Here is a 26,942-nt window from a genome sequence, read left to right on the forward strand (position 1 = left end):
ATAAATTGTTTACATTATATAATATTAGCAAAATTTTAACTCTATAAAGCTAAATTTAATAAAAATTATTTTATCCAAACATGAGTTGATCCCATATAGCTTTCCGTCTTCTTATAATAAATGAAAAATTATTGGTATTTTTATATGTCAAATGAACAAAAACAATTATGCAACTCTCAATTAACAAATATCATTGTCATCTTATATTACATAAAAATATATTTAAATCAAATACTAATTCATCGTACAAACCCTAGCAAATATTTATCACACGAGTTTTTTCCAGTTAAAAAATATGTCACATAGTTTTTAATGAAGTAAAATTACCATGGATGTTTTCCCCAGTTTTGCTTCTCATTTATTATTATCAGGAGGGGCACATATACTTCAATGATTAAAAAAATAGACAATTGCTCTATTTGACCCTGTTTTAAAGCCTAACTAATAAAATAACCTTACTTTCTTCACTTTGCTCATTTGATCCTCAGTTTCAAAAATGAAGAAGACGTCTAACACTATTCCGTTAATATTTATTGATGGTGTTAAACTAGCCAAAAAAATGGCACGTATGCCTTTGCTCATTTGAAACTGCTTTATTATGTTAATTAAGGAATGATTTTTTATTTTTAAATATGTGCACAAAATTTAAATATTTGAAATATATGTGATACCTTATAGAGAAATTTGAATTATTCAAAATATATTTGATACGCTTTACACAAATTTGAATTGTCAAAATATAATTCAAATTTACGCAAAATGTATGAACTATCATTAGTAATTCCTAGTTCAAATTTAGCTTTGTAGGCTTTAAATTTTTATGTTAATATTAGATAATTTGAATAAATTATTTAATTAGAATTATCTTTACAATGTGTGAACTTGATATTGTAGTGATTCTGAAATTAGTGTATTGAGAGTTATTGCGATGTTTTTATAATTTATTACAATATAATCCAACCTATAACTAATAGTGCAAAGTTACCATGGTTATTTTTAACTGGTGGGTTGCTGTTATTTTTTTTAGAATTTGTTTAAATAATGAGATTAGTAAATGCTTGATAAAAATAATCCGAATGTTTACTTTATATATTATTATATTTAAAAAACTTATATTATCTTATTTATATTATTAAATTGAGGCGTAACTTTAGCAAGGATATCGTACTAAGTTACATACCTCTATTTTATATTGTATGATTTTCTATTCTTATCTAAATTCATCAATTGATGAATGTATATAATTTATATATATATATATATATATATATATATATATTAGTATTCGTAGCAATGTAGGCGAGACTATATTCTAGAAAGGCGTGAAACGGAACGAGTAACTAAGAACTGCGGTCGCAGTACGAGAGAGAGATTACAAAATAAAAATCTCAAATAGTTGGAGAGAACTGGGCTGGCCCAGCCCATCATCAGGCTTCGGTTTCGCTGAGGCGGCTGCACCCGCACACGCAGCGCCACCACTTCTTCGCTTTCCTTCCACTCTCGCTGTTCCACCTGACCGGAGCCGGAGGAAGAGGAGGAGATCTCCACCGAGAAGAGGCGCGGCGGAGGAGGAAGGCGCGGCAGGACAGCAGCGAGCGAGAGATCGAGGCTGTGGGGGAGGGGAGGGGAGGAAGAGATGGATCCCGACGCGGTGAAGTCGACGCTCTCCAACCTGGCCTTCGGCAACGTCATGGCCGCCGCCGCCCGCGACTACCAGAAGGTGACTGGACTTCTCCCGACGCTCTTCTCACCTAGCTCTCTCGCTTCCCCGTGGTCGGGTCCGCGGAATTGGACGGGGATGTGGTGGCGGTTCCGGAGCGCCCCCCGCCCCCTGGATCTCGGAACCAGGGCGTGACCGAATCTCGGTTGATTGGGGCGCGAAGTATTCATCTCAGGTGTGCTGCCGGCATGGATTGTGGAAGGTAGATGCAGCTGGAGGATGATCTTAGTAGTACATGGATGTGGGCATCTGGCAATGGGGGCGGTACTAACTCTATAAAAAAATCCATGCTGTGCAGACTGCTCTATTCTGGTGTTACCAATGATCTTAGTTTTTGGTTGTGAAAATGGGTAGGTTTAGTTCACGAAGGGGAGAATGGGTTCGTTAGCTCTAGTCCTGTATTCCATGACAGAACCAGTGTAATCCATGCTGAATAGGAGACAATGCCTCATGACACCTCAGGGGTACACAAAAACAAGTTTGCTGCTCACATTCAACCAACAAATGTGGTTAGGATGGAATTTAATTTGGAAGTTTAGAATAAACAAATTTGGAGTGGGATCTTTCTCCATATGTGTTTTATTATGCAGTATATTGAAAATGTGTTGCCTTCTGATGCATCTTGCTCTCACATGAATGCGTGGTATCTTGCGCTTCCAGTGATTGTTCCATTGGGTTGGGTCATGGGATTGGCCGGGGAGGTGGCAGTGCCAGTGCTGGCACTCCACTGGATCTTGGAACCTGTGTGTGATCAAATCTTGGTTATTGTTGTCTTGGTGTGCTTTGCAGTGCAGCACCCCTATCCTTGGAAGGTTTGGCTAATTTGGCGTGAAGTGCTTGGCACAGCTGTGCTATGGGCATGAATTGTGGAAGGTAGAGCCAAGTTGGAATTTCATCTTGGTAACACAACAGTGTGAATTTCATCTTGGGAAAGGGCTGATACATTAATTTGGGCATTTCGCAATGGTAGCGGTACTAGATCGTATCAGAAATCTTCCCTTGCAGACTGCTCTGTTTTGGTGTTTCTGTAGCATAATTTAGCCTTTGGTTGGAAACATGGGGAGGTTTAGTTCGTAAGGGGGATGGATTATCTCCACCTATACTCCAGGAAAATGACACCAACATATCACCAAAATTATGCCATGGAATTTCTTGCCTTCACCGGGAGACCAAGTTACCTGCACTAGCTGGTCATATTTGAATTCTAGTAGCTCCACAAAATAAAAATTCCTGCCATCCAAAATTCCAAACCGCCCCACCAGAAACAAGGAATAATAATCACCAAGAACATCCAGATTACCTTCCACAAGTAGAGTGATGTTGTAGGGTCTAGAGACAACTGTGTTCCATTCTGAATATGAGATAATGCTTAGTGACACCTCACATTTAGCCAATAAACGTGGCTCAATTGGAGTATAATATTTCATGTTTACAATAATCAAAGTTGGTGTGGATCAAAATCCATTTGGCTGTTCTTATATATATTGAAAATGGGATGCCTTCTGATGCCTTTTGCTTTGGCATGAATGCATGCCATGTAAAATTTGTAGGTACTCCTTTTAATATCAGAATTGTCTTTCTGTAGATTTACAACAACAGACTATGGGTTTTGCATCAAAGTATAGAGAAAAAGATGCAACTATCCTTCACTAACATAACTTGTTTCTTTTATCTAAACTTGATTCTGCATTCCATGTAATGCGATTGGCAAGTTATTATCTTCTCTTCTTGTTTGCGTAATTTGCATTTTATGCCCTTGTAATGGGTGTAAAAAAGAAACTGATCCGGCTGGTTGGATTGTGGACTGTAGAGGTGGTGGCGGAGCCGGTGTGCTCCTGGATCACGGAACTAGTGTGCGATCAAATCTTGGTTTTTGATTGGGAGTGAGTCGTAGTCTGGTACACCTATCCTTGAAACTGGCGGCTGATTTGTCTCAGACTCTCAGCTCAACTGTGCTTCTGTGGGCATGGAACATGGAAGGTAGCCATAATGTGTAGGATGATCCTGGTAACACAACAGTATGATTTTTCATCTTGGGAAAGGGCAGGTGCATTGGATTTAGGCATGTGCTGATGGGAGTGGACGAGTGGTGTTAGCTCGTGTGAAAAATCCTGCCTACTGCTCTGTCCTGGGATTGCAGTAGCATGATTAATGCTTTTATGACTCGGGGACAAAAATACAAGGGTACTGCTCACATTTAGCCAATAGATGTGGTTAGATTGGAGTATATTCTGCAAGTTTAGAATAATCAAAGTTGGAATGGATCATGCTCCATCTGAGTGTTCTTATGTATATTGAAAATGGGTTACCTTCTGATGCCTTTTGCTCTTGCATGGATTCATCTTGTGTAAAATCTGTAGGTATTCCTTCTTATGTCAAATCAGAATGGGATTTCATAGATTTAAAGGAACAAACTGTTGGGGTTTGCATCGAAGTATACAGAAAAAGATATAACTGTCCTTCATGCACAGCTTGATACTTCATTCCTTGTAATGTGCTTGACAAGTTATTACCTTCTCTTCTTGTTTGTGTCACTTCCATTTTATGTAGTTGTCATAATGGGGGGTAAAAGACTATTGTTTTTCCCTCTCATGATGCTTTAAACCTGTTCCATTTTTTAAAATTCTGCTAATAGAACAAGCTAGGACTAGTCTCTCTGCTACGCTTAGATTTTTTTTTCTGTATACTGACAAAGTTATCATGTTAGGAAATTGTAGCTAAAGATAAGGCCCAAGCCGCAAGTGCAAGCCATGATGAAGTTGATCTTGATGAGTTATTGGATGTGAGTTCAACTGTAGTATATTTATGTTTATCTTGCCTGTTTATCTGGTTTGGAACACCAAGTACCTTTTTATTTATCATCTTGTAAAACTGCACCGTAGGACCCAGAGCTTGAGAAGTTGCATGCAGAAAGAATTGCTGCTCTCAAGGTACTGATTTGCACTTGTACTTATGAAGATTGTGTAGATACTCTTCATTTTTATTAAGTTATTCATTTTCCCATGAACAACAGAAAGAGGTTGAGAAGCGTGAAGTGCTAAAAAGGCAAGGTCATGGTGAGTATAGGGAGATAACTGAAGGGGACTTCCTAGGAGAAGTCACTGGCAGTGAAAAAGTCATCTGCCATTTCTACCACCGTGAATTTTACCGTTGCAAGTAGGGCAAAACTTCCATTTTTTAAAACATAAATTGCTTTATTGTTGACCCTGTTGATAATTTATGGACACATATCTACTTGTTTTCTAGGATTATGGATAAGCATTTAAAGGCCCTTGCACCAGTCTATTTGGGAACTAAATTCATCAAGCTTGATGCTGAAGTTAGTATGCTATCTCTATTACCATTACAGTTACTTGTATTTTATAATAAAGATGATTTCTAATCTTGTTGATAACTACTCCAGAATGCTCCATTCTTTGTCACAAAGCTGGGAATCAAAACATTGCCCTGTGTGATATTGTTCAAGTAAGTGCAGAAACTTTCATCATTTCCACCAATCAGATTTAGATGACGTGTGTGTAACTGTTTGGTGCTCCTCCACTGTAACTTTTTCATCATGTATCGACCAATTCAAGAGTTGGCCGTTCTGTTTTTGCTCTTGAACTGACATGTTTTTTATAGGAAGGGAATTGCTGTTGACCGGTTAATTGGGTTTCAAGACCTTGGCGGTAAAGATGATTTTTCAACAAGATCATTGGAAAATATACTCAAGATGAAAGGTTATCTATATTATATCTCCCCACACAATTTCCTTCAAATATTGAAACAGCAAACATATAACATCTAACGATATTCTTATAGGTATAATTGACGAAAAGAAGAAAGATGAGGACGATGAAGATGATGAAACCGATATGTCAATGAACAGAAGTATTAGATCTTCGACTGCTCAAGATTCTGATTCAGATTGAATACGAAATGATCTGATCCTCTACCCTGTAACACAAGTTCCTTTTGTACTCTAGCTCTCATAAAATCTTTGTGTTTACGTAATATGTATTCCAAATTGTATCAGCCTGGTTAGGAAATGAGGGATTTGAAAATGCAATAGCTGGATCTACAAAGGAGTGCTGCCTAGTTAGCTTTTCATTCACACTGCCAAGTTGGGCCTATGTGTTATCACTTATCAAGTCGGTATGGTTTGTCCATGCAGCATTTTTTTTTTGTCATGCTGCCAAATTACAGTTACAATGCTTGCTTGGTTGCCAAATTACTGTTTACAAAAACGATGGAAACACACACCACTCGTTTTCTGGTCAAGTTTTCAGAAAAAAAAATTCAAACTCAATGTTAATACTTTTTACAAAATTTGTCTGAATTACATCGGTTTTTTTTTTACAAAAATCAGAGGTGAGCGTTTTGCAATCCAATGTCATGTGAGATCAGTTGGATTTAATGGTTTCTCCTCGCTGGCCTTGGTTTCAGGTTCAGCTGGATTTCAGAGCAGCGATAGTTTCCATTTTCAGCTTCAGTCTTCATTCTATACCCTTTTGTCCTAAAATAAGTTTATCTGTGGACAATTATTGTATTGGAGCTTGTAAAAGTAAAAAAACACAAATATATTAGAATTAGCTAAACTTGGAGGGGGAGGCAATCAGGCAATTGCATTGAAATACGATAAAGCGAACTATAATCTAGTTTTTTTTATGTGGATGTATAAAAAAATAATCTTAGTTTAGAAGAGAGCAAGTCCTTGTAACAGGGCTTACAATATCCGCGATATTGCTACCAAAATGGTAGTGGAAACTCAATAGTACATGATTAATAGTCCCATCTTTTCGCTTATACTTTTACTTATAAGCTAAAATTTAAAATTTTTAACTTTAAATTTAAAGTTGATTTTAGAGTAGTTTATTTTTTACTCTTTGATCGATAATATATATATATATATATATATATATATATATAATTTTATTCATAAACTATATTTCGTTATTCCTAAAATATTTTTTGATGTGGGCCCAAATCTCCCTTCTTTGTATTACACACTCCGATGCAAAAAAGAAGTGGTGAACTGGTGATAGTGCTATATGATATCTGCATACAGCAATACATTTTTCTTTTTCTAAGAAAGACTTTTACGAACAAAAAACAAAGTGATGCCTCTTTAAGTTAGGTTTCCATCATAGGTTATCATATCATGGCGATTATGGCCTATATGTATACAAGGGTTTGCAAAAACCATGATTATCACAGCGATGATCACAATAATCGCACGTATCGCAAGGGCAGGGCTTTGGTATTTGGCGGTAGGGTTCAGTAAATATCGTGCTAATTTAAAATTTTGAAAAAATATTGATAGAAAAATAAAAATTTCTAGTGATAGTTATGTAATTCCTGAACCTAGTGGTGAAGAAATTTTTAAAAAAGGAGAACGAGAATCAATCAAAAGATGCTGCAAAGTGATTCAAAGGTGAGGTAAAATGCAAAAATAATTAGACAGCATGTAGTGTGACAAAGGGCAATTATCACTACTATCATGATGATTATCGCCGCGATGATTCACGATAATTGTTTCTGCCGCCGCGGTTTTATTATCATATCATGCGATTATCGTGCTGCTCTCCATAAAAACCACATAAATAAACCGCCATGGTTATTATAGACAATGGTGTGATTATCACATCAAAATATACTGTATCCATGACGTTTTTATTAAAAAAATTGGATTTAAATTTACATGGTTTTTACGTGATTATCAAAGTTATCCTCGATAATCGTGTTACCGTATAGCAGTTTAATATTTCAGTTGATCTTTTTTTACTCATTTTCTATTGCTTCTTTTTCATAAGCACGCTCCCTGATACGAAGTAACATAGATCGGGTACCGTGTGAAGGATGAATGATCACCAAAATTAGCAGAGGTAAGTCTTGGGTTGCAGGCCCCTCATACTTTTAATCATCCATGTGACGCTGCAAATAGTATACTGTTTCTAGCTGCAATGTTTGTTTGGTCGCTAATAATTCCAGTACTATCCACAAGGACATTACTCCTGTTGATATATTCTCTGACTAGAAAATGTGTCCCACCAACCACGTTGACTCTGAAGTTATGGCTCGTCATTGCCGAGATTTGATCGTATGATTGCTTGCATAAGAGTACAATAGTAGGCTATAAGCTGGTTAAATGTTTATGTGGAGTAGAGAGGAGATGAGACAAAGTGTAAGCAAGCTGTAAGCTTGTAGCCAGCTCAGACACCAGAACCAAAAACTCTGTGAGAGTGACATATGGATCATGTATCACTGACGAAGAGCTAACTAGTATATGAGTGGGCTAAGAGTTGGCTTTAAGGAGGCCTTAAGGGCTCTCAATTTTTATAAGCCCTTAACTAGTATATGGGTGGGTCCTGCATTAATGATTCAAAGGAAATTCGTAGGAAATTTAGAGGATTTTATTTCTATAGTAATTTTTTCTACAAAACCTTTTGAATCAAAGGAATGAACCCTATGAAATCCTATAAAATTCTTATGAAATACATATTTCTATACAAGTTTTCGAGAAAATTTAACAAGAGGTTGAACCTCATGAAAAAAATTCTTTGAGTCTTTATCTCTTCTCAAATTCATTTGTTTTTCGTGTTATCCAATCAAACGGTCATTCCTACGTTTTTCTATGTTTTGCAATCCTCTATTTTACACCTACATTCCTGTCAGAATCGTATGTTTTTTCTATTCCTCCGCTTTTTTTATTCCTGTGATTCAAAAGGGCCCTTAGAGGATTTCATTTCTATAAAAAATTTTCCTACAAAGCCTTTTGAATCAAAGGAATGAACCCTATGAAATCTTATGAAATTCCTTTGGAATGTCTCTTTCCATACAAGTTTTAGAGGAAATTTAACAAGAGGTAGAACTTTATGGGAAAAATCCTTTGAGTCTTTATCTCTCCTCAAATTCTTGCATTTTTTCTGTGGTCCAATCAAACGGCCATCCCTATGTTTTTCATGTGTTTTACAATCCTCTGTTTTACACTTACAGCCTTATCAGAACCCTATGTTTTTTCTATTTCTTTATTTTTTTATTCCAGCGATTCAAAGACGCCCTAAACATTGGATTGCACACACACCAATGCAATTCAGTGGGTGAAAGACTGAAAGCAGAGCAAGCAAAGATCTTGCTCATGACCTCCATCTAATGGCCCCATCAGGGTAGATTCCTGTCCCCACCTCCATTACTCCCCCTTGCTCTCATTCCCTTGTCTCTACCCACCTCCTCTCCTCCCCACTTCACCACCATTAACAGTTACTTCTCTCTCTAGTAGGAGGTGTACTACTCCTACTAGCTTAGTGCTAGTTTGTTGCTAGTGAGATTGTCGGGCTAGTTCTCCAAGAATCAAACAAACCGTGACAGGATGCCACTGTGCCGCATGTGACCCGGATCGATCGGCTGCGGCCACCGTACCGCATTGCCGCCTCTCCCGTTGAGCCCAGATTCCTCCTCCGCGGCTCCGCCGCCGCCACCGCTGCCGCCGGTGGTCCAGGTTCCAGTGAGCTCATCTTCTCTGACCATTTTGATTGGGTGGTGGGTTATTGGATTGTGACATGCAAGTTGTGGGTGCTCGCGGAGGAGGTAAAGGAGGGTTCTTTGGTGCTGTCCTAGGGTTTTAGGTTGGGGTTTTGGGGGTTGCTTGTGAGGAATAGGGTTCGTGGGCTCTTGGCCTCCTATGGCTGCATTTTGATTGATTTTGTTAGGAGATATTTGATTGTTTGTATTAGGCTTGGTTCGTATCTATCATATAGGGAGACATGTTTGGTAGATCAGATAGAAATGAGAGCCAGGCCAGCAGATGAAAAAAAAAATTCCCGTAGAAACGGTGAAATCGAGCGTATCTGCTTGGCCTGGCCTGGCCGAAGGCATGCATGCGGGCTGCACCCATTTGTGCAGGTGCGCCCCCGCGCGTGCAGGGCTCCGTGACCCCTCCTCCACCCCTCCCATTTTCCTCCCTACGGCCAAGAACTAGGGTTTGGGGAGCCCATTCACCGCCGGTCCGACGCCATTCCGCCGCCGGTGCCCGCGCCAGTCTGCTGCCGGTCGCCGTCCTCCCCCGCGCTCGTTCTCCACCCACTCTTGGTCGCCGGTCCGGTGGTCGCCATCTTTCTCCTCCGCCCCCGTCGTCCTTCGCCGCCGCTCAGGCTCCGCGTCGGTCGCCGTCCTCCGCCCCGTCGTCCTCAGCCGAGCTCGTGGTCGCCGTCCTCGTCCCCCGCCCAGATCCTCCTCCGCGGTCGCCTCCTCCGCCGGGGTCGTCGGCCGTCGGGCGGCCTCTGTCTCTCCCGCCAGCCACCTCCATCTCCCTTCTTCCTCTACTCTGGTATTTTCTGGGTTGCTTTCTGTGGGTTAATTAGCGAGTGTGGATTAATTAGTGATTGTGATTAGTAAGGACCACATTGGACTAGGATTTTGGTTGCAAGGAGGAGGAGAATAGTATATGTGGGGAAATATTTTATTTTAGCCCCTTTTTTGCTTTTCTTTTCTCCCTTTTGCCCATGTCGCCCTACTGGTGGTAGGGCACACACATTGTTATTGTTGTTTTTTCTGTTCTCAAGAACCTGAGCCTTGCTGGGTCATTTCATCAGGATTTGGTATCTGCATCGAGAGAGATTATTATGGCATTGTGGGTGTTGCTTTTGAGGTCAGGAGTGTTTATGTATATATATATATATGTATATATATATATATGTATATATATATATGTATATGTATATGTATATGTATATGTATATGTATGATGCAGTTGCTTGATCAGAGCTTGGAATTGGGGAAAGGCCACTTTGCTTGCTTTTTTTTTTCCCTCGCCCTTTTACTACTGCTTCTCTTGCTTTACTCCCTGGATCGCTCAGTGACTCAGTCCAAAGGCGTCGGCTTGAATTTGGTGCATTTGGCTATTGGATAGGGTAATGATTTCTTGAGCATTTTAAGGTTAGCAAGGGTAGGGGGAGCAAATGTTGTGCCTTTAGTTCTTTCGCTCTTTTACCATAGCCATGGCGTTGGTTCTTGTCAGCGCATGTTCCCTGCGCCGGTAGCTACCATGGAGGTCTGAGGAGACGAAGTTGTCTAGAAAGAAGAAGATGAATTGTGACCTTGGAGTGATTGCCTGCTGAAGTGAGGCTATTGAGTTCAGAATCTTTAGCTCAGAAGTTAGCAGGATATGTGAAATTTTTTTTCCTGTGCTCCTTTTTTCTCTATTGAGTTATTGGTGTAATTTCAGTATTCAGTACTTTCTGTTGATATTGTGTTTTTAAATGTTCTATTTGTTGTTAGAATATTAGTTATTTCTGCATTTGAAGTTAGCATGAAGCATGACCTTTCTTGTTTGTTGTTTTGATTAGATTTGAGGACTGAAAGAGCAAAGAATACTGTCAGTTTAAGGGAAGATTTCTACTCAGTGGAAGCTTGTAGCTGTAGTTGGACTTTTGATGAATCTACTGGTCTCAAGTACACTGTAGACTAGTGTTTTGGTGTTCCTGGAACTCAATGGGTTCTTCACCCTCCAAAGCCACTGGTGAGGATGCCCTAGTTCTATGCAAGGAGCGTATGCGCCATATCAAGCGAGCTATTGATTCAAGAGATGCACTGTCAGCGTCACACCTATCATATACTCAGTCCCTTCGTAATGTCGGGACTGCATTGCGGCGTTATGCGGAGTCTGAGATCTCACCAGAGTCATCCCTATCCATTTCAGAAGCAGACAAGTCACCATCACATTCCTCTATGGCTTCTCCATCGCCTTCTCGAGCAGCAGAGAGCACTGGCTCCCCACTACATCGTGGTAGTCAGCTGACTCCTCCCTCCACAAAGATCCATTACATGAAGGCATCAGGAACAAAACCTTTGACGATCACTATAGATCCATCTGCTGCTGACTTTGTAGGGCAAGAATCCCCAGTCTCTACCTTTGTGCCACCGCCACCACCATTGCCCCCCGAATTATGTACCTCATGGGACTTCTTCGATTCCAATTATGCTTCTGGTAGTGCCACCTCAAATAATGAGAATGGAGTCACATTAAATTTTAGTAGATTGAAGGGTTTGACAGATTCAAAGGAATCTGAAGTAGTGGCACCGAGAGAAGAAACAGCAAACAAGTCTGATCGAATGCACCCAGAGCTTCCTGGTGACAGTGCAGTAACTAAGCAGGAAGGCCAAGCAAAGAAAAGAGGGATGAGTAAGCCAGTTGGATTGGTCGAGGTTACAACTGAAGCTACTACTACTTCTGGGCAGGTTGGAACAAAGGTAGAGGAAGATGATACAGAAAAGGAAATGTGCACAGAAACAGAAGATCCTTCAGAGTTCATCACTCATAGAGCAAAAGATTTTGTATCAAGCATGAAAGACATTGAAACTCGGTTTATGCGTGCTGCAGAAGCAGGGAATGAGGTTTCCAGAATGCTTGAGACAAAGAAGATCAGACTTGATATATGTGCTAAGACTCCAGGTAATAGTCATGACGGGAATCATTATCTTGTCTGTTTTTTTCCTGCACTATATCAGCATTGTTTGATGGAACTCCATTTGTTTCATTCCTCAAATCCCAGGTTCTCCAGGCAAGCCACCTACTGCCCGGTTTGTGTCAGCTCTCCGAGTCTGCTGCAATCGTGAGAATATTCTCAACCAGGGTAAGTAGGATGCTTTAACTGACCTCTTTTCATATTTTTATTGTGGCATTTGCTTGAAGTACTAATTCTGAGGGTTTATGTAGAAACCACACAGCATGTTTCAAAAGTTGTCACTTGGAAGCGTTCAGTATCATCTTTGTCGTCATCATCTAAGAGTCCACTCACAACAGCAATTATTACTGATGATGTGGATGATAGTAATGGTGATTTTGTTGAGCAATTTGCCATGGTATCTGGAAGCCACTCATCTACCTTGGATAGGTTACTTGCATGGGAGAGAAAACTATATGATGAAATCAAGGTACATTTTCTGTACATATGGACTTCTTCAGTGAAACCTCTTAGTATGGCGTTCCAGTTTCTTTTCTATTCTGTTCCTTGCTGTTGATCAGAAATTCATCATTAATTTCACTTGCCTACGAAAGATATTTGCCTTATTGTATACCTCAAATGAAATTTGGTCTATTTTAGTCTCGCAGTTTGCAAGATTTTGTTTAAAGAGTATCTTTTGCCAGAAGAATTGACCATATAGAGCACATTTTGTACTTATTTGTATTGAAAATACTATTTGATTCTTATTTGCCAGCAGAAGTGTAGTTTTTGGATCACTTGTACAATAAAAAAGATAGCATGCAGGCTGAAAGTTGTTGATATGAAACTTTTGCACTCGCGTAGTAGATCACTGATACTTCATTATTTTGTCTCTGTAGGCAAGTGAGCATGTTAGAAAGACTTATGATGAGAAATGTAACCTTCTCCGGCGCCAATTTGCACGAGGTCTAAATGCTCAGCTGATCGATAAGACTAGGGCTATTGTGAAGGATCTTCACTCCAGGGTATCTGTTGCGATCCAGGCTGTTGATGCAATATCAAAAAGAATAGAAAAGATAAGGGATGAAGAGCTGCAGCCACAACTTGTGGAGCTGATTCAAGGGTATTAACTTAAACAGCACCTAATGAGCATCCTTTTAAACAATTCAACCAGCAGGGGAACCTAGTAAACATCTTTTTGCAATACCATAACTTGATCTTACATATTTTATCTTAACTATTGAATATGGTGCTTTTTTTGAAGATTAATAATTCTTTTTTTGGTGCATTTCATGTTGAACATTTGAACTGTTAGTTACTCATGATTTAAGTTTGGTATTCACTTGCTTATATTCAAAGAGCCCTTTTTTTGTTCAAACAATTTGAAAGTCCCACTTGCATATCAAACCTTAAAATGACCATAAATACCTCGTGCAGGTTAATAAGAATGTGGAAAGCAATGCTGGAATGCCACCACAAACAGTTCATCACAATTTCACTGGCATACCATGTCAAGGGCTCAGCCGCAGTGCAACACGGTGAGCACCACTGCAGGGCTGCGATGCATCTGTGGAACGAGCTGGACGGCTTTTCAACCAGCTTCAAGCTCTGGGTCACTGCCCACAAGTCGTACGTCGAGTCGCTCAACTCGTGGCTCCAGAAGTGTGTCCTCCAGCCAGCCCAGGACCGACGCAGGCGCAGGCGCAAGGTCTCTTTCCCTCCCCGCCACGCGCTCTCCCCTCCGATCTTCGTCCTCTGCAGAGACTGGCTCGCCATGATGGAGTCACAGTCAGCCCCCACAGATGAGCTCTGCAAGTCTACCAAGGATGTGATGCAGCTTCTGCGCGCTTCGTTCGACCACCAGACCGATCATCAGAGCAGAACGACAGGCGAACCGCATCCCAGAAGCGAGTCGCAGGAATGCGGAATGTTGGAGAACAACGAGCAGGAGGCGAGTGGGAGCGTGCAGGCAGTGGAAGGGTTGCAGTCGAAGCTGACCACGGTTCTGGATCGCCTGACGAAGTTTTCGGAGGCTTCGCTGAAGCAATATGAGGAGCTCAAGCAGAACTACGAGATGGCTCGTGATGACTACCAGACGGGTCGGTCAACTGCCCATCTTGTGTAGTCTGATGATGATCCTGGTCTACAGTCAACTTTCACCCTATGATTCTATTCTGGACTTCTAGTTGAACAACTGGAGAGTATTTTGGTACATAGTCCGTTGATGATCAGATTGTAATACATATGTTGGGTTTAAGGATTACTATTGCAAAATATGCTTTGGTGTTATATTTGCCAAAGCATATCAAGGTTTGTCAAAATGGCACAACAGGTTGTTTCATTAGGATGAATCTTGTCTCAGTTTAGTCTGCAGGGTTATAGGAGGATGCTTACCTTCTGTGATAAAACTTAACCACAAATTACCAGATTACGTAACCTGTTATCATGGCACAGACTAGCGGCACAATTTTGAAAAAAAAATGCAGCAAATGTTTCAGGAAAAAGGAATTTTTATCTTAACAATTCAAGCACTTGGCTCGCAGCAATTGTGCCAAAATGCAGTCTGACAAAATTTATTCACAACGAGACCACTGTCTAATATACATTATTTGCCCCTCTATTATTAACTTTATTCATATCCTTCATGGTGACTTGATGTCATTTGCTATAATAACACATAAGTTTAGCTGTATGTATCTTGGTGATTGGCAGTATGGTAATTATATATCCTTCACACTTTAGAAGCCAACGTGCTGGGTATACTGAGCATAGGCCTCAGACTGCATGCCTATTGGGGCACGGATGATGAGATCTGGAAGATCAAATGCGTCGACGAGTTCCTGAGCGACAAGCCTCACTTGGTAACTGAGGTAGTCTGCTAGTTTATGGATTGCCTGCAAGCACAAGAGGCAGGTTGTATCAGGTTTGGTTCCAGTGTGGGTTAGAGCAGAGCGTGCAGTGTTAATGACAGGCAAAAGCAAACCTTGGCTTTGTTTGGGGCAACATAGTCTACATTCCGATAGGTTCCGATGTCTTTCCAGATCCTATCGAGCGCGTAGAGGTCGCACACCAGTTTCAATAATTCCCGTGTTTTTTCATCCGGGCATCTGCATATATGCAGCACAGGTCGATGTTATGGCGATAACTTCCATAAATAAGTCAAAAGAAATGTTGAAGGCATCCTGGGTTAACATCACATTTGATGTGGTTCGGCCAAGAAAGAGTTTAACATAGGCAAGCAAGATGGTAGAACAATGCAAGTGGGAAAATGTAGAAACACAAATGCAACTGAAGAATTTACCTTTTTACTGCTTCTATAAATTTCGCAAGGATGACAGACTCGATGTGTGACTCAGCAAGTGTGAGCAGATGGTTTAAACATCTATTCCACGCACCAAAACCTCCAAGTGTCTTGCTGTGCTTCTGGAGTCGAGCAGCAACACTATGCAGTAATCGAGATGTTCGGTACTGACAAGAAAGTTTATCCAATCAGTACATGAATTTGTCCAATCTGTAATGAGATAGTTACACAGATACTACTACTTACTCTGAATGCATCCAGCTGAAAGTTGGGATCCCGTAGATGGTCTTCCCCTTCCCATCGAGAAGTGACAGGATTAGGCTGGGACAGGTAGGTTCCCATGGAGTCCCTCAAGTAGTTCCAGGTGGCTGAGAATGTCCCTCCCTTAAATTTTTCCTGGTATTGCTTCAGGAGATCTCCAGCAACCTACAAGAGGATGCATACTATTTTAAGGACAAGTAACTTCAGAGTCCTATTAACAAGTCCCAACTTGCCTTTAACCCCAAAATATAATTATGTGTGTGTGCTCGATAATATATTACTACTGCTGATATAATCCTGACAGTCAAATTTTACATAGGTCAGGTCAGGCTGAGTGCTTAAGTCACCACCAGTTGCTTTAAAAGGATGCAGATTGGTACCTGCTGAAGAAGAACTGTATTGTCTCCTTCAAATGTTTGAAATATATCATGGTCATTGCGCAGAGCACCAAAACGATTTACAGCTGCATACCCATGGCCACCACATGATTCTCGGCATACGCTAATGGATTTTGCTGTATATGAAGTTATGTAAGCTTTCAAACCAGATGAAAGAACATGGACATCAGCCATAACATCCTCATCATTGGTTTTCTTCATTTCTGAGTATTTATCCACCAAGTACAGTGTGGCAAAATGAAATGCGTATGATGATGCCAACATGGGCATTAGTTTATGCTGGTGAGATTGGTAGTCCAACACACTGATTTCAGGTTTCTTAGGCGGACCAAATTGCTGTCGGAGAAGAGCATACCTAACAGCGATGGTCACTGAAACTTTGAGTACGCCTACAGAACTATACGCAATACCAACACGGCCCCCAACAAGCTCACCAAGGGTTGCCGCAAATCTTTTGTTAATTGTTGGTAGACTGCTTGTGTATTTTCCATCTCGTGACACATCACCAAATCGGTTCAGAAGATTGTCACGAGGTATCCTCACTGAACGGAACCTCAGTGCACCATTGTCCACACCATTCAGGCCTATCTTGTGACCACAATCATTGATCTCAATTCCAGGAAGAACAGCATGGGTTTCAAGGTCCCGTATGGGAACAATGAATGCATGAATGCCCATATCAGCAGGTTCCCCACCTTTTCCTTGGAGGGGCAAAATTAACCTTGCAAAAACAGTAGCGAATTTTCCATGAAGTGCTGCATTACCAATCCACCACTTAATAGCTCCGTCATTGGGTGTATTGATAATGAACTCATCAGTAACTGGATCAAATGTAGCAGTAGTCTGTAGGGCCTGGACATTAGATCCTGTTAAGAAGGGCAAATAAAGAAAATAAGATAAAATAGTAAAGTGCGGAGGACTTAACAGTATATCATGATGAAAGCTAACAGGTTGCATGGGCATTAATTCTCAATTTATTGAGAACAGAACAGTATTGTTAGGTGCTGGGTCATTGTGTTAGGAAGAACCAAAATAAGATGGTACAGAACAGTACTGAGATGGTGGTTGATCTAGGAGGTCTGGACTGATAAAATGTAAAGCAGCCAACAAGTGATCATGATTAGTTACTGAGTAAATATAAGTGAGAATCTAACCATGATGCAGCTCTGTCATAGCAAAACAGCCTGGATAATCCAACTTGTCGATACCCTCAAAGAACTTATCTCTGTGCTTTTTGGTTCCCAAATTTATTATAGAACCTCCCCAAAGGCTGCACTAACAAGCAGGTCATGTAGTGAATTTCCAATGCACATTTCCTAGAAAAATAACTTTATACAAAACAAAGGCAAACAAATTGTCTGCATTGTTGTAGCTTGGCATGCCACTATCATTCATTCTGTAAGTTAAATGGATCAGAAACCAACAACCAACAAAATGTTTTCCAAAAGCAAGCTCGAGAACTTTTTGATGCATTTGACTGAACCATCAACAATTAATTAGCTATCTTTATCATAGCAAGCAAGCAAGCCAACACTCGACAGTTGCATCAGAAGACCATCATTTATGCCAAACCACTACAGCTAAAAAAAAAGTAACCGAAAATTTCATACTAAGAAATACTGAAATAGTTGCCCTCATGGAAGTGTGCAAGTGCAATATTACTGCAACAGCCAACAGAGGCAACCCCAATACTGTAGCTCATTGAGCTATCGATAGGTACAAACCCCCCTCTCGCAATCACAGCAACAGTGATATAATTATTGTGAAAGCGAAAACCAGTAGCATCGACGCTTTTCGTGAATTAGAAGAAGAAAAAAAATCACTAGCAGCAACAAGCTAAGTATTGGAGTTCCAGATTTAACATATTTAGAAACATTGCCTATCCTATCGATCGAGTCTCCATGGAAGCCGACGAGTTTCCCAGCGGAAGCATGCATTTAATTAGTTTAACAGCTAAAAAAATAGAAATTGAGCAATGAAAAAAATTGAGGAGCAGGTATGAGACGTGCAAACTGCAATTCTGCAAAGCATCAGCACCGACAGGGACTCGTCAATTGTTTACTAAATTATCTCTGCGAATAGGAGCGCGCGCGCGCGGCCTTTACCTGTACTGGACGCCGAACTTGACGCCGAGGGAGATGTCGACGCCGCCGGCGGCCTCCATGACGGCGAAGTACTCGGCGGGGTCGTTTGCCATGAGGCTGAGCGGGCGCACCCCGGCCTCCCGCACCAGCGCGCACAGCTGCCGGAAGCAGAGGTCCCGGTGCTCCGCGGTGGACATCTCCACGGGCGTCTGCAGGTCGGGGCGCGACAGGAAGAACTCGAACACCCGCACCTGCGTGTCCCGGTGCCTCCCCCTCAGGTACGCCGACAGCGCCGCCGCCGCGTCCGCTCCCCCCGCGGCCACTCGCCGCCTCCCCGCGCACCCCGCGAGGGCCAGCCCCTCCTCCCCCTCACCCCCAGAGGGTCCCTGCAGATGGTGGGACAGGATCTCCAGCCGTCGCATCGCCGCCGTCCGATCGTCTTCGTCGACGCCACCGCCGCCGCCGGAGCGCGAGGTGGTGGTGGTGGCGGCCATGCCGTCGCCGGCGAGGTGTTCGACGAAACGCGCGCGCGTGGTGGCGAGGGGCGACGGAAAGCCAAAGAGCGGTGGTCGTTGCCGTTACGTTAGGACGTTGCTTTTATGGGCACGGAAGGTGGACCCCACTTACATATTAGCCCCTTAAAAATTTATAATTACAAATATACCCCTATCTTCCAATTTGTGAGAGATCCACGCGAATAACGCAGTAATCCGAGGGCTTTTTTGCTAATTCGAAATTGTTAAGGCGGCCAAGGCAAGGAAGCGACTGCGAGGGCTAGTCCTAGGAGATATGATATGGGGTGACGTGGCAGCGAGCGGATGGTGATGTGTGGATAAGGTGGCTACCGCTACTCCGTTCGGCGACCCACCACCTACTGACAGGTGGGGCCAAATGTTCCTAGTACATCTTCTGGTCCCACATGTCATTGGCCAGATAGCAGAGGGTGGACGGGGCGACGGTGCGAGGCTAGTTCTGTTCGATGGTCATGATGACGTGTCGGCCGGAGACTTTTTCTGCTGCACGCTTTACGATGTGAGGAAGGTGGATGAGGATGTTGACGTGGAGCCCCCGCCCGGTTGCGTTCATGGGTCATTTTTTTTTCATGAATTTTTTTTCCTTTTTTATCGTGTGGGTTTGAAACTCCGAGCCAACGAAGCAATCTCTCCAATAGTTGAAAAACGATATTCTTTTCTCTCTCCTTGCGACATGGTACAAATGTTTCATATCAGGTTTTCTAACGTGATGATCTCACGTGTAAAATCATGTATAAGTATATGTTTAGTGGATGGGTAAATGGGTGATACTCTCTCTCTTCCAGAAATTATGTTCTATTATTCGCTCCGTGTTGTATTGGATGACGTTGTTTGCTTCACATCGCAGTGGATACTTTTTGTCGGGTCATTTGTTTTATTTAAAAATTTTATTTAAATCTATAAAAATGTAAGTCATGGTTATAATATATTTAGCAATAAATTTAACCATAAAAATAAATAATTATTATATAAATTTTTGAATAAAATAAATGGTTGAAGGTGTAGTAAAAAGTCAACCGCTTAAATACAGAGGATGTATATTGTAAGGTGTTTAAGTTTATCTTAATTTAAAATTCTTTATTGGTCAAAATATATGAAAAAATTATTTTACAACTACAAAACCAAATAAATATACTATTAATATATTAAGATATAGTGTCATCGTGGATGGCTAATTTGATATGGTAAAATTTTAAAAAAAGTGTAAAAACAAAATTAAAATAACTTGCAGTATGCATCGGGAGGGCATGCCATAACGTGATTTCAGGAGGGAAAAACAAATCGATTTTATTCTGAGAGACTTTGGTTGATTGGGAAATGTGTACTGTATGAGTTTTTTTTTTTCGGAGAAAGAACCCTAATAAAGGTCGCCTCCATAAATTGTTAGCCTCCTCTTTTATCATGTTTACGTTTAGAAGTGAAGGTTTAAAGTTTTAACTTAAATTTTGAGTTGAGTTTGAAAAATTTTCACCATAATTTATTTTTTGATCTTTTATCTTAGATTGTTAAAAACATGTATAGAAAAGAGTTGTTCATAATTTTTTTTACAAATGACAATGACACGTGCATCACTCGATAAACTCACGGCTCTAATCAATCTATTTTTTTCGGTGAGTTGATGTTAACTAGTACAATTTAAGAGAAATATTGATGATCTGACTATAATCGTACGAGATGTTGTTGTGTTGCACCTTAGCTATTAATATGGCTCTCCATGGGTTGTTGACTTTACTAATGTAGATCAATTTTATTCCTATAGTCAAAACAAAGAAACAAACGGTACTAATATAAAAACAATTTAATATAGCAAGATCATTGGTCTCTGCGGAGAGGAGACTGGATCCGTTGAAAAAGGGATTTCGAGGGCTTCCCATCAAGTAATCGTAAACCTAAAACATCGCGCATATATATATTTCACGGTTGTTTGAATATAGCAATAGCCGAATTGGATTATATAACTTGATAGTTTTGTGAGCACAGTTGTATCAAGAGTAGACATGATTACATCAACAAATATATCGTTTTGCTTTTCAATCAAAAAGCTAAACAATGAGGCCATGCCACTTTTATGTTTAGGGTGAATTTAAGAGAGAAGAAAAAAATAAAAATACTATGTAAAATAAATTGAGTGAATAATAATTAAATATTGACAATGCAAACTTAAAGAATAAATTAATATGATGTTGGAATGATTTTTAAAAAATATATTGGTTAGTAGTTTGGAAAACGTGGTAATTAAAAATGAGTTTTTTCTTTTTCTTTCTTTCACTTGCAGACGAACAATACATTAGTGTGCTGTACCTTGGTTATTGTTGGTGCTTTTGTGCTCATTTGCAAGATACACTTATGGATTTCTAGATTTTCTATCACAAAAAGAACATAAGGAATGTTCAATTATAGTATTTAACTGTGTTGCCCATGAGATATACGTGTAGGTTTGTCTTTGTCAACTATGGTAGTTACGCTAAATTATGGTTTAGGTTTGAGGGTACGGTGGTTGCAGGAGGTGGGATAGGGTGTTTTTCCTTCGTATGAACATGGCTAAACCGTGCATAAATATTTGGGCATGTGGCATTCAGCACGCTTGTGATTTGTGAACAAGTTCAGAAGAAAACCACAAACCACTCGTAGTAAAAAGCAAAAACAAAGACAATTTTTTTCACTTATGCTTATATAAGCTAAAAGTTGAACTTTAAAATTGAAATTTAAAGTTGATTTTAGTTTTTCAGTGTAGTTTATTTTTTAGGCCTTGCTTTTTTTATCCTTAACGACACATATTTAAAAATTTAACCCATAAGCATTTTTAATAGTTAATAAGACATTTCGCTTAAGCCTAATTTCAACGAAACGACGAGACCACTATTGGTGGCATCAAACACCAACATTTAGTTATATAAAACTACCTTCTCCTTATTTGAATCTTCGATCGCTTACGAGAGTCATGCTATGACAATGTTTAAATACGCTTGTAACTGTTGCCTATCATAGCACTTAGATTATAAGAATTTCCAGTCGTATAATATAGAAAATATATACTACTTACAAAAGACACTAGCGGTGGTGGAGCCACTGCCATCACGTAAGTACGTGCTAACTACTGTAAACCCTACACTAGTTCTTGCTATAATTGTCTATTATAACCACTCTTGCTCGTAGTACTTTTTATGTTAGAGTCGTTTGTTTTTTCTATTTCTTTGCTTCTCGTCACCTTCATTTAGCAAAAACTCACCTTTTTTGTTTTATTGTAATTCTAAATGAGATGTGCAACACAATTCAAGTACATATATTTTTCCTTCGTAGAGCCTTTATGTCTCACATTAAGAAATATGACCCTAAATATGGCATTTTCCTTTTTGTTTTAGGATGAACAATCTTTGTTTCAACCGAATACAAGATTTTTAATCAGGAACTAACTGATTTTCTAGTTTCAATCAGAATATTGTTTTTTCAGTGACTTATATCCCAGTATCTCACACGTTGTAACACATGGGCATTTGGCTAGTAAACTAGAATCCAGAGGTTGGATAACCCAACCTTTTCAGATCCTAACCAGTTGACTTCTCAATTATTACTTCTCAGAATTTTAAGCTTCGTAAACATAAAAGACCTATAATTCATGTATGGAATTGGTAAATCTTACATTAGTTGAACATGCTATAATATCTTACTCATCCGCCTCATTTCACCTGTAATAAGCCTAAGCAAACAGTATATTAACAACTAAAGAATAATTTATGAGTAAAAATTTTACACACATATTCTTATCGTATCATTCTAGGAAAAACACTGTAAAAAATAATCTGTGAAGGAAAAAAAATCTCAAAATCAAACCCAAAATTAAAATCTAAAATTAAAATCTTAGATTTGCTTGTATAAAGTTGTGAGAACGATGAGACTTTCCCATACCTCTAGAGTTACTGGGCCGGCCTGGCCCAACAAGTCCGCTATTAATAGGGCCTCCCATTCGGACGCGCGCAGGGACACCACAAAGCCCCGAGTCCACCAACGAGCTAGGGTTTTTCCGCTCCGCCGCAAAGCACCACGCACGATCCAGATCCCCCCTAACCCTAACCCTTCCTCTCCGGCGGCGGCGGCGCAGAGAGAGAGAGGCACTACCGAGCGAAGATGAGGCCGATCCTGATGAAGGGGCACGAGCGCCCCCTCACGTTCCTCCGCTACAACCGCGACGGGGACCTCCTCTTCTCCTGCGCCAAGGACCACACCCCCAACGTCTGGTTCGCCGACAACGGCGACCGCCTCGGCACCTACCGCGGCCACAACGGCGCCGTCTGGTCCTGCGACGTGTCCCGCGACTCCACCCGCCTCATCACCGGCAGCGCCGACCAGACCGCCAAGCTCTGGGACGTGCAGACCGGGAGGGAGCTCTTCACGTTCCGGTTCGACGCCCCCGCCCGCTCCGTCGAGTTCGCCATCGGCGACGGCCTCGCCGTCATCACCACCGACAACTTCATGGACAACGCGCCCACCGCCCAGGTCAAGCGCATCGCCGAGGACCCCGATGACCGTGAGACGCGCCTCCTCTAGCTATCTCTACATTCATGTAACCGAAAGCTTCTGGATGTGTTGATTCTGAAAGTGTGTTGGTGGTGGATGCAGAGTCGGAGGAGTCTCTTCTCGTGATTACTGGCATCAAGGGGAGGATTAACAGGGCCGTGTGGGGGCCGTTGAACAGGACCATCATCACCGCTGGTGAGGATGCCACCGTCCGCCTTTGGGATACCGAGGTTAGCTTGCATTACCATGTTCGCACTTAGTTCAAATGACCACTTTTCTACTTCTACCCATCACTAGTACTAGGTGTTTGTCAAATAATTTGCTTATAATTATGGACTTTTAGTGCTCTTGTATGATCATTCTTACCAGGGATGCGATAGTTTGCTTATAATTACGGACTTGTAAGCTTGTATGATCATTTGACATGTTTCTGTATTGACAAATAATGTTGCTTAATAGTTAAAAATGTTACTGTTGATATGTTTGACAAGTCATTGTTACGTATGTGTAAATACAGTGCTGATTTCTTAGTCAAACCTTACTTTGGTAATTTATTGCCAATGACTAATGATAAATTTTGTTGTTTCTTTCCTAACCGAAAACATGTTACATTTGTATATAATGTATGATATTATTTGTTGCCAAACCTGTTATTAAAGATGCCAACGATTTATTGTATGGCAATGAATATGTTTTTCTATCAACTTTAATCATGAGATGCACATGCACAGACCGGAAAATGTCTGAAGGAGTCGGACAAGGAGCAAGGACATCAGAAAACAATTAGTTCGCTTTCAAAATCTGCAGATTGGTCACATTTCCTTACAGGATCCTTGGATAAGTCTGCTAAGGTGATATCTGTTAAAGACGCTATCATAATCATGTCTTCAATTGTTTTACTTAACACTGAAAATACGATTATTTTCTGACATGCACATTGCCGTCTGGCTAGCTATGGGATACAAGAACTCTGACCCTGATCAAGACATATGTCACTGAGCGACCTGTGAATGCTGTTGACATTTCTCCACTGCTGGACCATGTATGTGTCACCATACCTAATTCTTATCTACATTTTCTTAAGTTGGTAGATGCAGTTTTTCTCATGATATATGTGGCCATGCCTTAAATTGCTTAGTGTTATGGTATGCTAAATGCATATGTTCCCAATGTGTTGTTGTTGAGATTGAAATGGCTATGGCCTCTGTTTCTGCATATTGTTTTGCAATAAACCTTATTAGTTCTTGAAGGTGGCTATGGCCTCTGTGAATGATTATACAATGGGTAGTGCACAGTACCTATGTACCTGTCCAGTACATCTTTTTTGTGAGCATAGATTTAGGCCAATTCAATATAATTTATTTGAGTGCTGTTGGCTGTTGTGGATCTTTATTTTTACCAACACTGGAAAAAAATACTATTGTCTGCACCCAAATTGTTGACCTGCAGTGTACTGGAGAAGGCAGTTCATCGTTTTATTATTTGTATTCCAGCTATTAGTCACATGAAATCTTCTTTATATTAGGTGGTAATTGGAGGTGGTCAAGATGCGATGAATGTGACTATGACAGACCGCCGTGCGGGTAAATTTGAAGCAAAATTCTTTCACAAGGTTAGTTCTTTGTGTGTAGTATCTATGTGTAGCGAGAGCAATGATAATGTATATTTATTCTCCAAGTTATTTTTTTACTGTTGAAGAATAAGACACTTGATGTTTTTTCTTTAGATTTTGCAAGAGGAAATTGGTGGTGTTAAAGGGCATTTTGGACCAATTAACGCACTGGCATTTAATCCTGATGGACGGAGGTAATTATTCTTAACGCACGTGACCTTATTATTATATGAATGCTATATTTAAGTTTTGCCACTCCCTTTATGTTTTGGATTATTGTGTGTTCCATATTACTTTGGGTGTTTTATCTGCTCAATGATTAAGCCATGTTATGCATGGCGATATACGCTATTCTGAATCATATTAAGATGCTATAAAACATTATGAGAGCAGATGTCTATTTTGTGTGTTATCCATCCATATAGATTTTCCACACATTCTTGTGATTCTACTGGTTATGTTCCGATGGGTCATTTTTCTCTCCCTTTTGACTTTATGATTTTACCTTTCTTTTATGGTTGTAGAAAAAAAATTCACCGTTCACCTGTGCCATTGTAACAGCCTGGTTTTGTCTGTTAGGTTCATTCATTGGTTTTCCCATCTGTTTGACATACTGTTCTGTATTGGTTCCTAATTATATTTGTATCTATTCTCGTCTTGCTGAATACTTTTGTTGTATCATTTATACATAGCTCAGTGATTGAAGCCATTTTCATTGGCAATATACGCTATGCTGACCATAGTTTGATGACGAATGAGAATATGAGAGCTTTGCCTTGTCCAAGACTTAATTTGATAACCTGTTGGTGCGCAATTGAGTTGCATACTTAATTCCTTAGTGTATCTGTTTTAAGTGTCATATGTTTGATGATTTTGAAGCCCAGTGATTTCAGCCAATCATATTGGTTTTATACGCTATTCTGATTGGAGCTGTTGAAAAATAAGACTTATGAGAGCTACCTTTCCTCAACATTGACAAAGCATCCTGGGAAGAAACATAGGAAGCTATAATCCCCATATTATATTAGTATGTTGATGCAAGGTGTTTCCTGTATTGATTCAATGTATCTGCAATAGGTAGTGGCTTCATTACTATTTGCAATGCATTTTCTATTGAGAGCAACTATTGCTTTATCTGGAAATTGTAGAGTATTTCAAAATAAAAAAGTTTTATATATTGTAAGTTAGATTGATTAAGGTTTATACTTTGTGGCATTTGATGATGTCTCGGTGGGGGGCTTCAAGCTGCTCTTCTAATGATTGCTGTATACTTTGATTTCATCTCATAGTGGCTCATTGATTGTTGCTAATCAGATTTAGTCATATACGCTATTCTGATTTTTATTGGTGAAAAAGAATTTATGAGAGCTGTTTTCTGTGAAGACTAGTTTATGGTTTTATGTTCTTCAATCATATTTTCTCTCATGTGATTCTCAACTTATGTTTGTGATAAAGTGTTTCTGCTTTGAGCAGTCCTTATTCATATGTATAATGTGCTGTTAACAGCTTTTCGAGTGGTGGTGAAGATGGGTATGTAAGACTGCACCATTTTGATTCGGACTACTTCAACATTAAGATTTAACCTAGAAGTTTTACAGTTTTCTCCGAGGTAAGATGCCTCTTTGGCAGCAAAAGCTTGGCTCTTATTCAAGTACTTGAGTAGTCGTTTGCAATTATTTGTAAGAGATTATATTACTTATCCAAATAGTAGTTAGTTTATCTTGGGAATGTTATTGGCTTCTGCTTTTGCCTTTGGCCTGAACACTTTATACAACTTGTCTCCAGGCTGCGTTTGAGAGATAGGCTGAAGGTACATTGTGGTTGAGGCGGAGCTGTTACAGCACCACGTGGAGAGATTCAGGCGCAGTGTTTAGCTACTGATGGTGTACTGCTGCTCAGGCATTCATGTTGCACTGGACATCCAACTCTGTAGATGCTCGAGAGATTTTGTACATTCAGCAATCGAAAGCTCCTCATACTGCAATACTAGCTTGGTTTTGTTTCCATTGTTCTTGTTTCCTGTCAACTATATATCATACTTTGGGCAGAGATCTGTTGCTTATATGGGGGTGTGCTATGGTTTGGTGTCTTAATCAT

At 40.3% G+C, this 26,942-nt stretch overlaps 4 protein-coding genes and 4 non-coding genes across 8 annotated transcripts; 7 read left to right on the top strand and 1 right to left on the bottom strand.

The window, feature by feature from the left end:
* Positions 1-1,474: 1,474 nt before the first annotated feature.
* LOC102721873 (thioredoxin domain-containing protein PLP3A-like) lies at positions 1,475-5,954 on the top strand. Its single transcript, XM_006662973.3, has 8 exons — positions 1,475-1,720; positions 4,428-4,502; positions 4,603-4,650; positions 4,734-4,876; positions 4,967-5,039; positions 5,124-5,185; positions 5,342-5,439; positions 5,522-5,954. Exons 1-8 carry the CDS (start codon positions 1,637-1,639, stop codon positions 5,629-5,631), a joined length of 693 nt encoding a protein of 230 aa, XP_006663036.1. The 5' UTR covers positions 1,475-1,636; the 3' UTR covers positions 5,632-5,954.
* A 5,072-nt stretch (positions 5,955-11,026) lies between these two features.
* LOC102722155 (protein ALTERED PHOSPHATE STARVATION RESPONSE 1) lies at positions 11,027-14,624 on the top strand. Its single transcript, XM_006662974.3, has 5 exons — positions 11,027-12,149; positions 12,250-12,330; positions 12,414-12,631; positions 13,041-13,264; positions 13,579-14,624. The coding sequence occupies exons 1-5, from the start codon at positions 11,189-11,191 to the stop codon at positions 14,264-14,266; spliced, it is 2,172 nt and encodes a 723-aa protein (XP_006663037.1). The 5' UTR covers positions 11,027-11,188; the 3' UTR covers positions 14,267-14,624.
* Positions 14,625-14,633: 9 nt separating this feature from the next.
* Positions 14,634-18,754, bottom strand: LOC102722433 (acyl-coenzyme A oxidase 2, peroxisomal). Its single transcript, XM_006662975.3, has 7 exons — positions 18,207-18,754; positions 17,256-17,371; positions 16,084-16,967; positions 15,689-15,868; positions 15,443-15,609; positions 15,125-15,248; positions 14,634-15,035 (listed from the first exon to the last, which is right to left on the bottom strand). The coding sequence occupies exons 1-7, from the start codon at positions 18,677-18,679 to the stop codon at positions 14,880-14,882; spliced, it is 2,100 nt and encodes a 699-aa protein (XP_006663038.3). The 5' UTR covers positions 18,680-18,754; the 3' UTR covers positions 14,634-14,879.
* A 3,947-nt stretch (positions 18,755-22,701) lies between these two features.
* Positions 22,702-26,892, top strand: LOC102716737 (eukaryotic translation initiation factor 3 subunit I-like). Its single transcript, XM_015842231.2, has 8 exons — positions 22,702-23,243; positions 23,336-23,463; positions 23,965-24,084; positions 24,186-24,275; positions 24,759-24,845; positions 24,960-25,039; positions 26,352-26,454; positions 26,631-26,892. Exons 1-7 carry the CDS (start codon positions 22,844-22,846, stop codon positions 26,425-26,427), a joined length of 981 nt encoding a protein of 326 aa, XP_015697717.2. The 5' UTR covers positions 22,702-22,843; the 3' UTR covers positions 26,428-26,454; positions 26,631-26,892.
* LOC121055857 lies at positions 25,155-25,237 on the top strand. The gene has a single exon (XR_005812842.1). It is a non-coding gene; the product is annotated as a small nucleolar RNA U54 (small nucleolar RNA).
* On the top strand, positions 25,536-25,616 carry LOC121055855. The gene has a single exon (XR_005812840.1). It is a non-coding gene; the product is annotated as a small nucleolar RNA U54 (small nucleolar RNA).
* Positions 25,723-25,803, top strand: LOC121055858. Its single transcript, XR_005812843.1, has one exon. It is a non-coding gene; the product is annotated as a small nucleolar RNA U54 (small nucleolar RNA).
* Positions 26,136-26,215, top strand: LOC121055859. Its single transcript, XR_005812844.1, has one exon. It is a non-coding gene; the product is annotated as a small nucleolar RNA U54 (small nucleolar RNA).
* Positions 26,893-26,942: the final 50 nt, after the last annotated feature.

Source organism: Oryza brachyantha, chromosome 11, assembly GCF_000231095.2.
Source record: "Oryza brachyantha chromosome 11, ObraRS2, whole genome shotgun sequence".
Classification (NCBI taxonomy): Eukaryota; Viridiplantae; Streptophyta; class Magnoliopsida; order Poales; family Poaceae; genus Oryza; species Oryza brachyantha.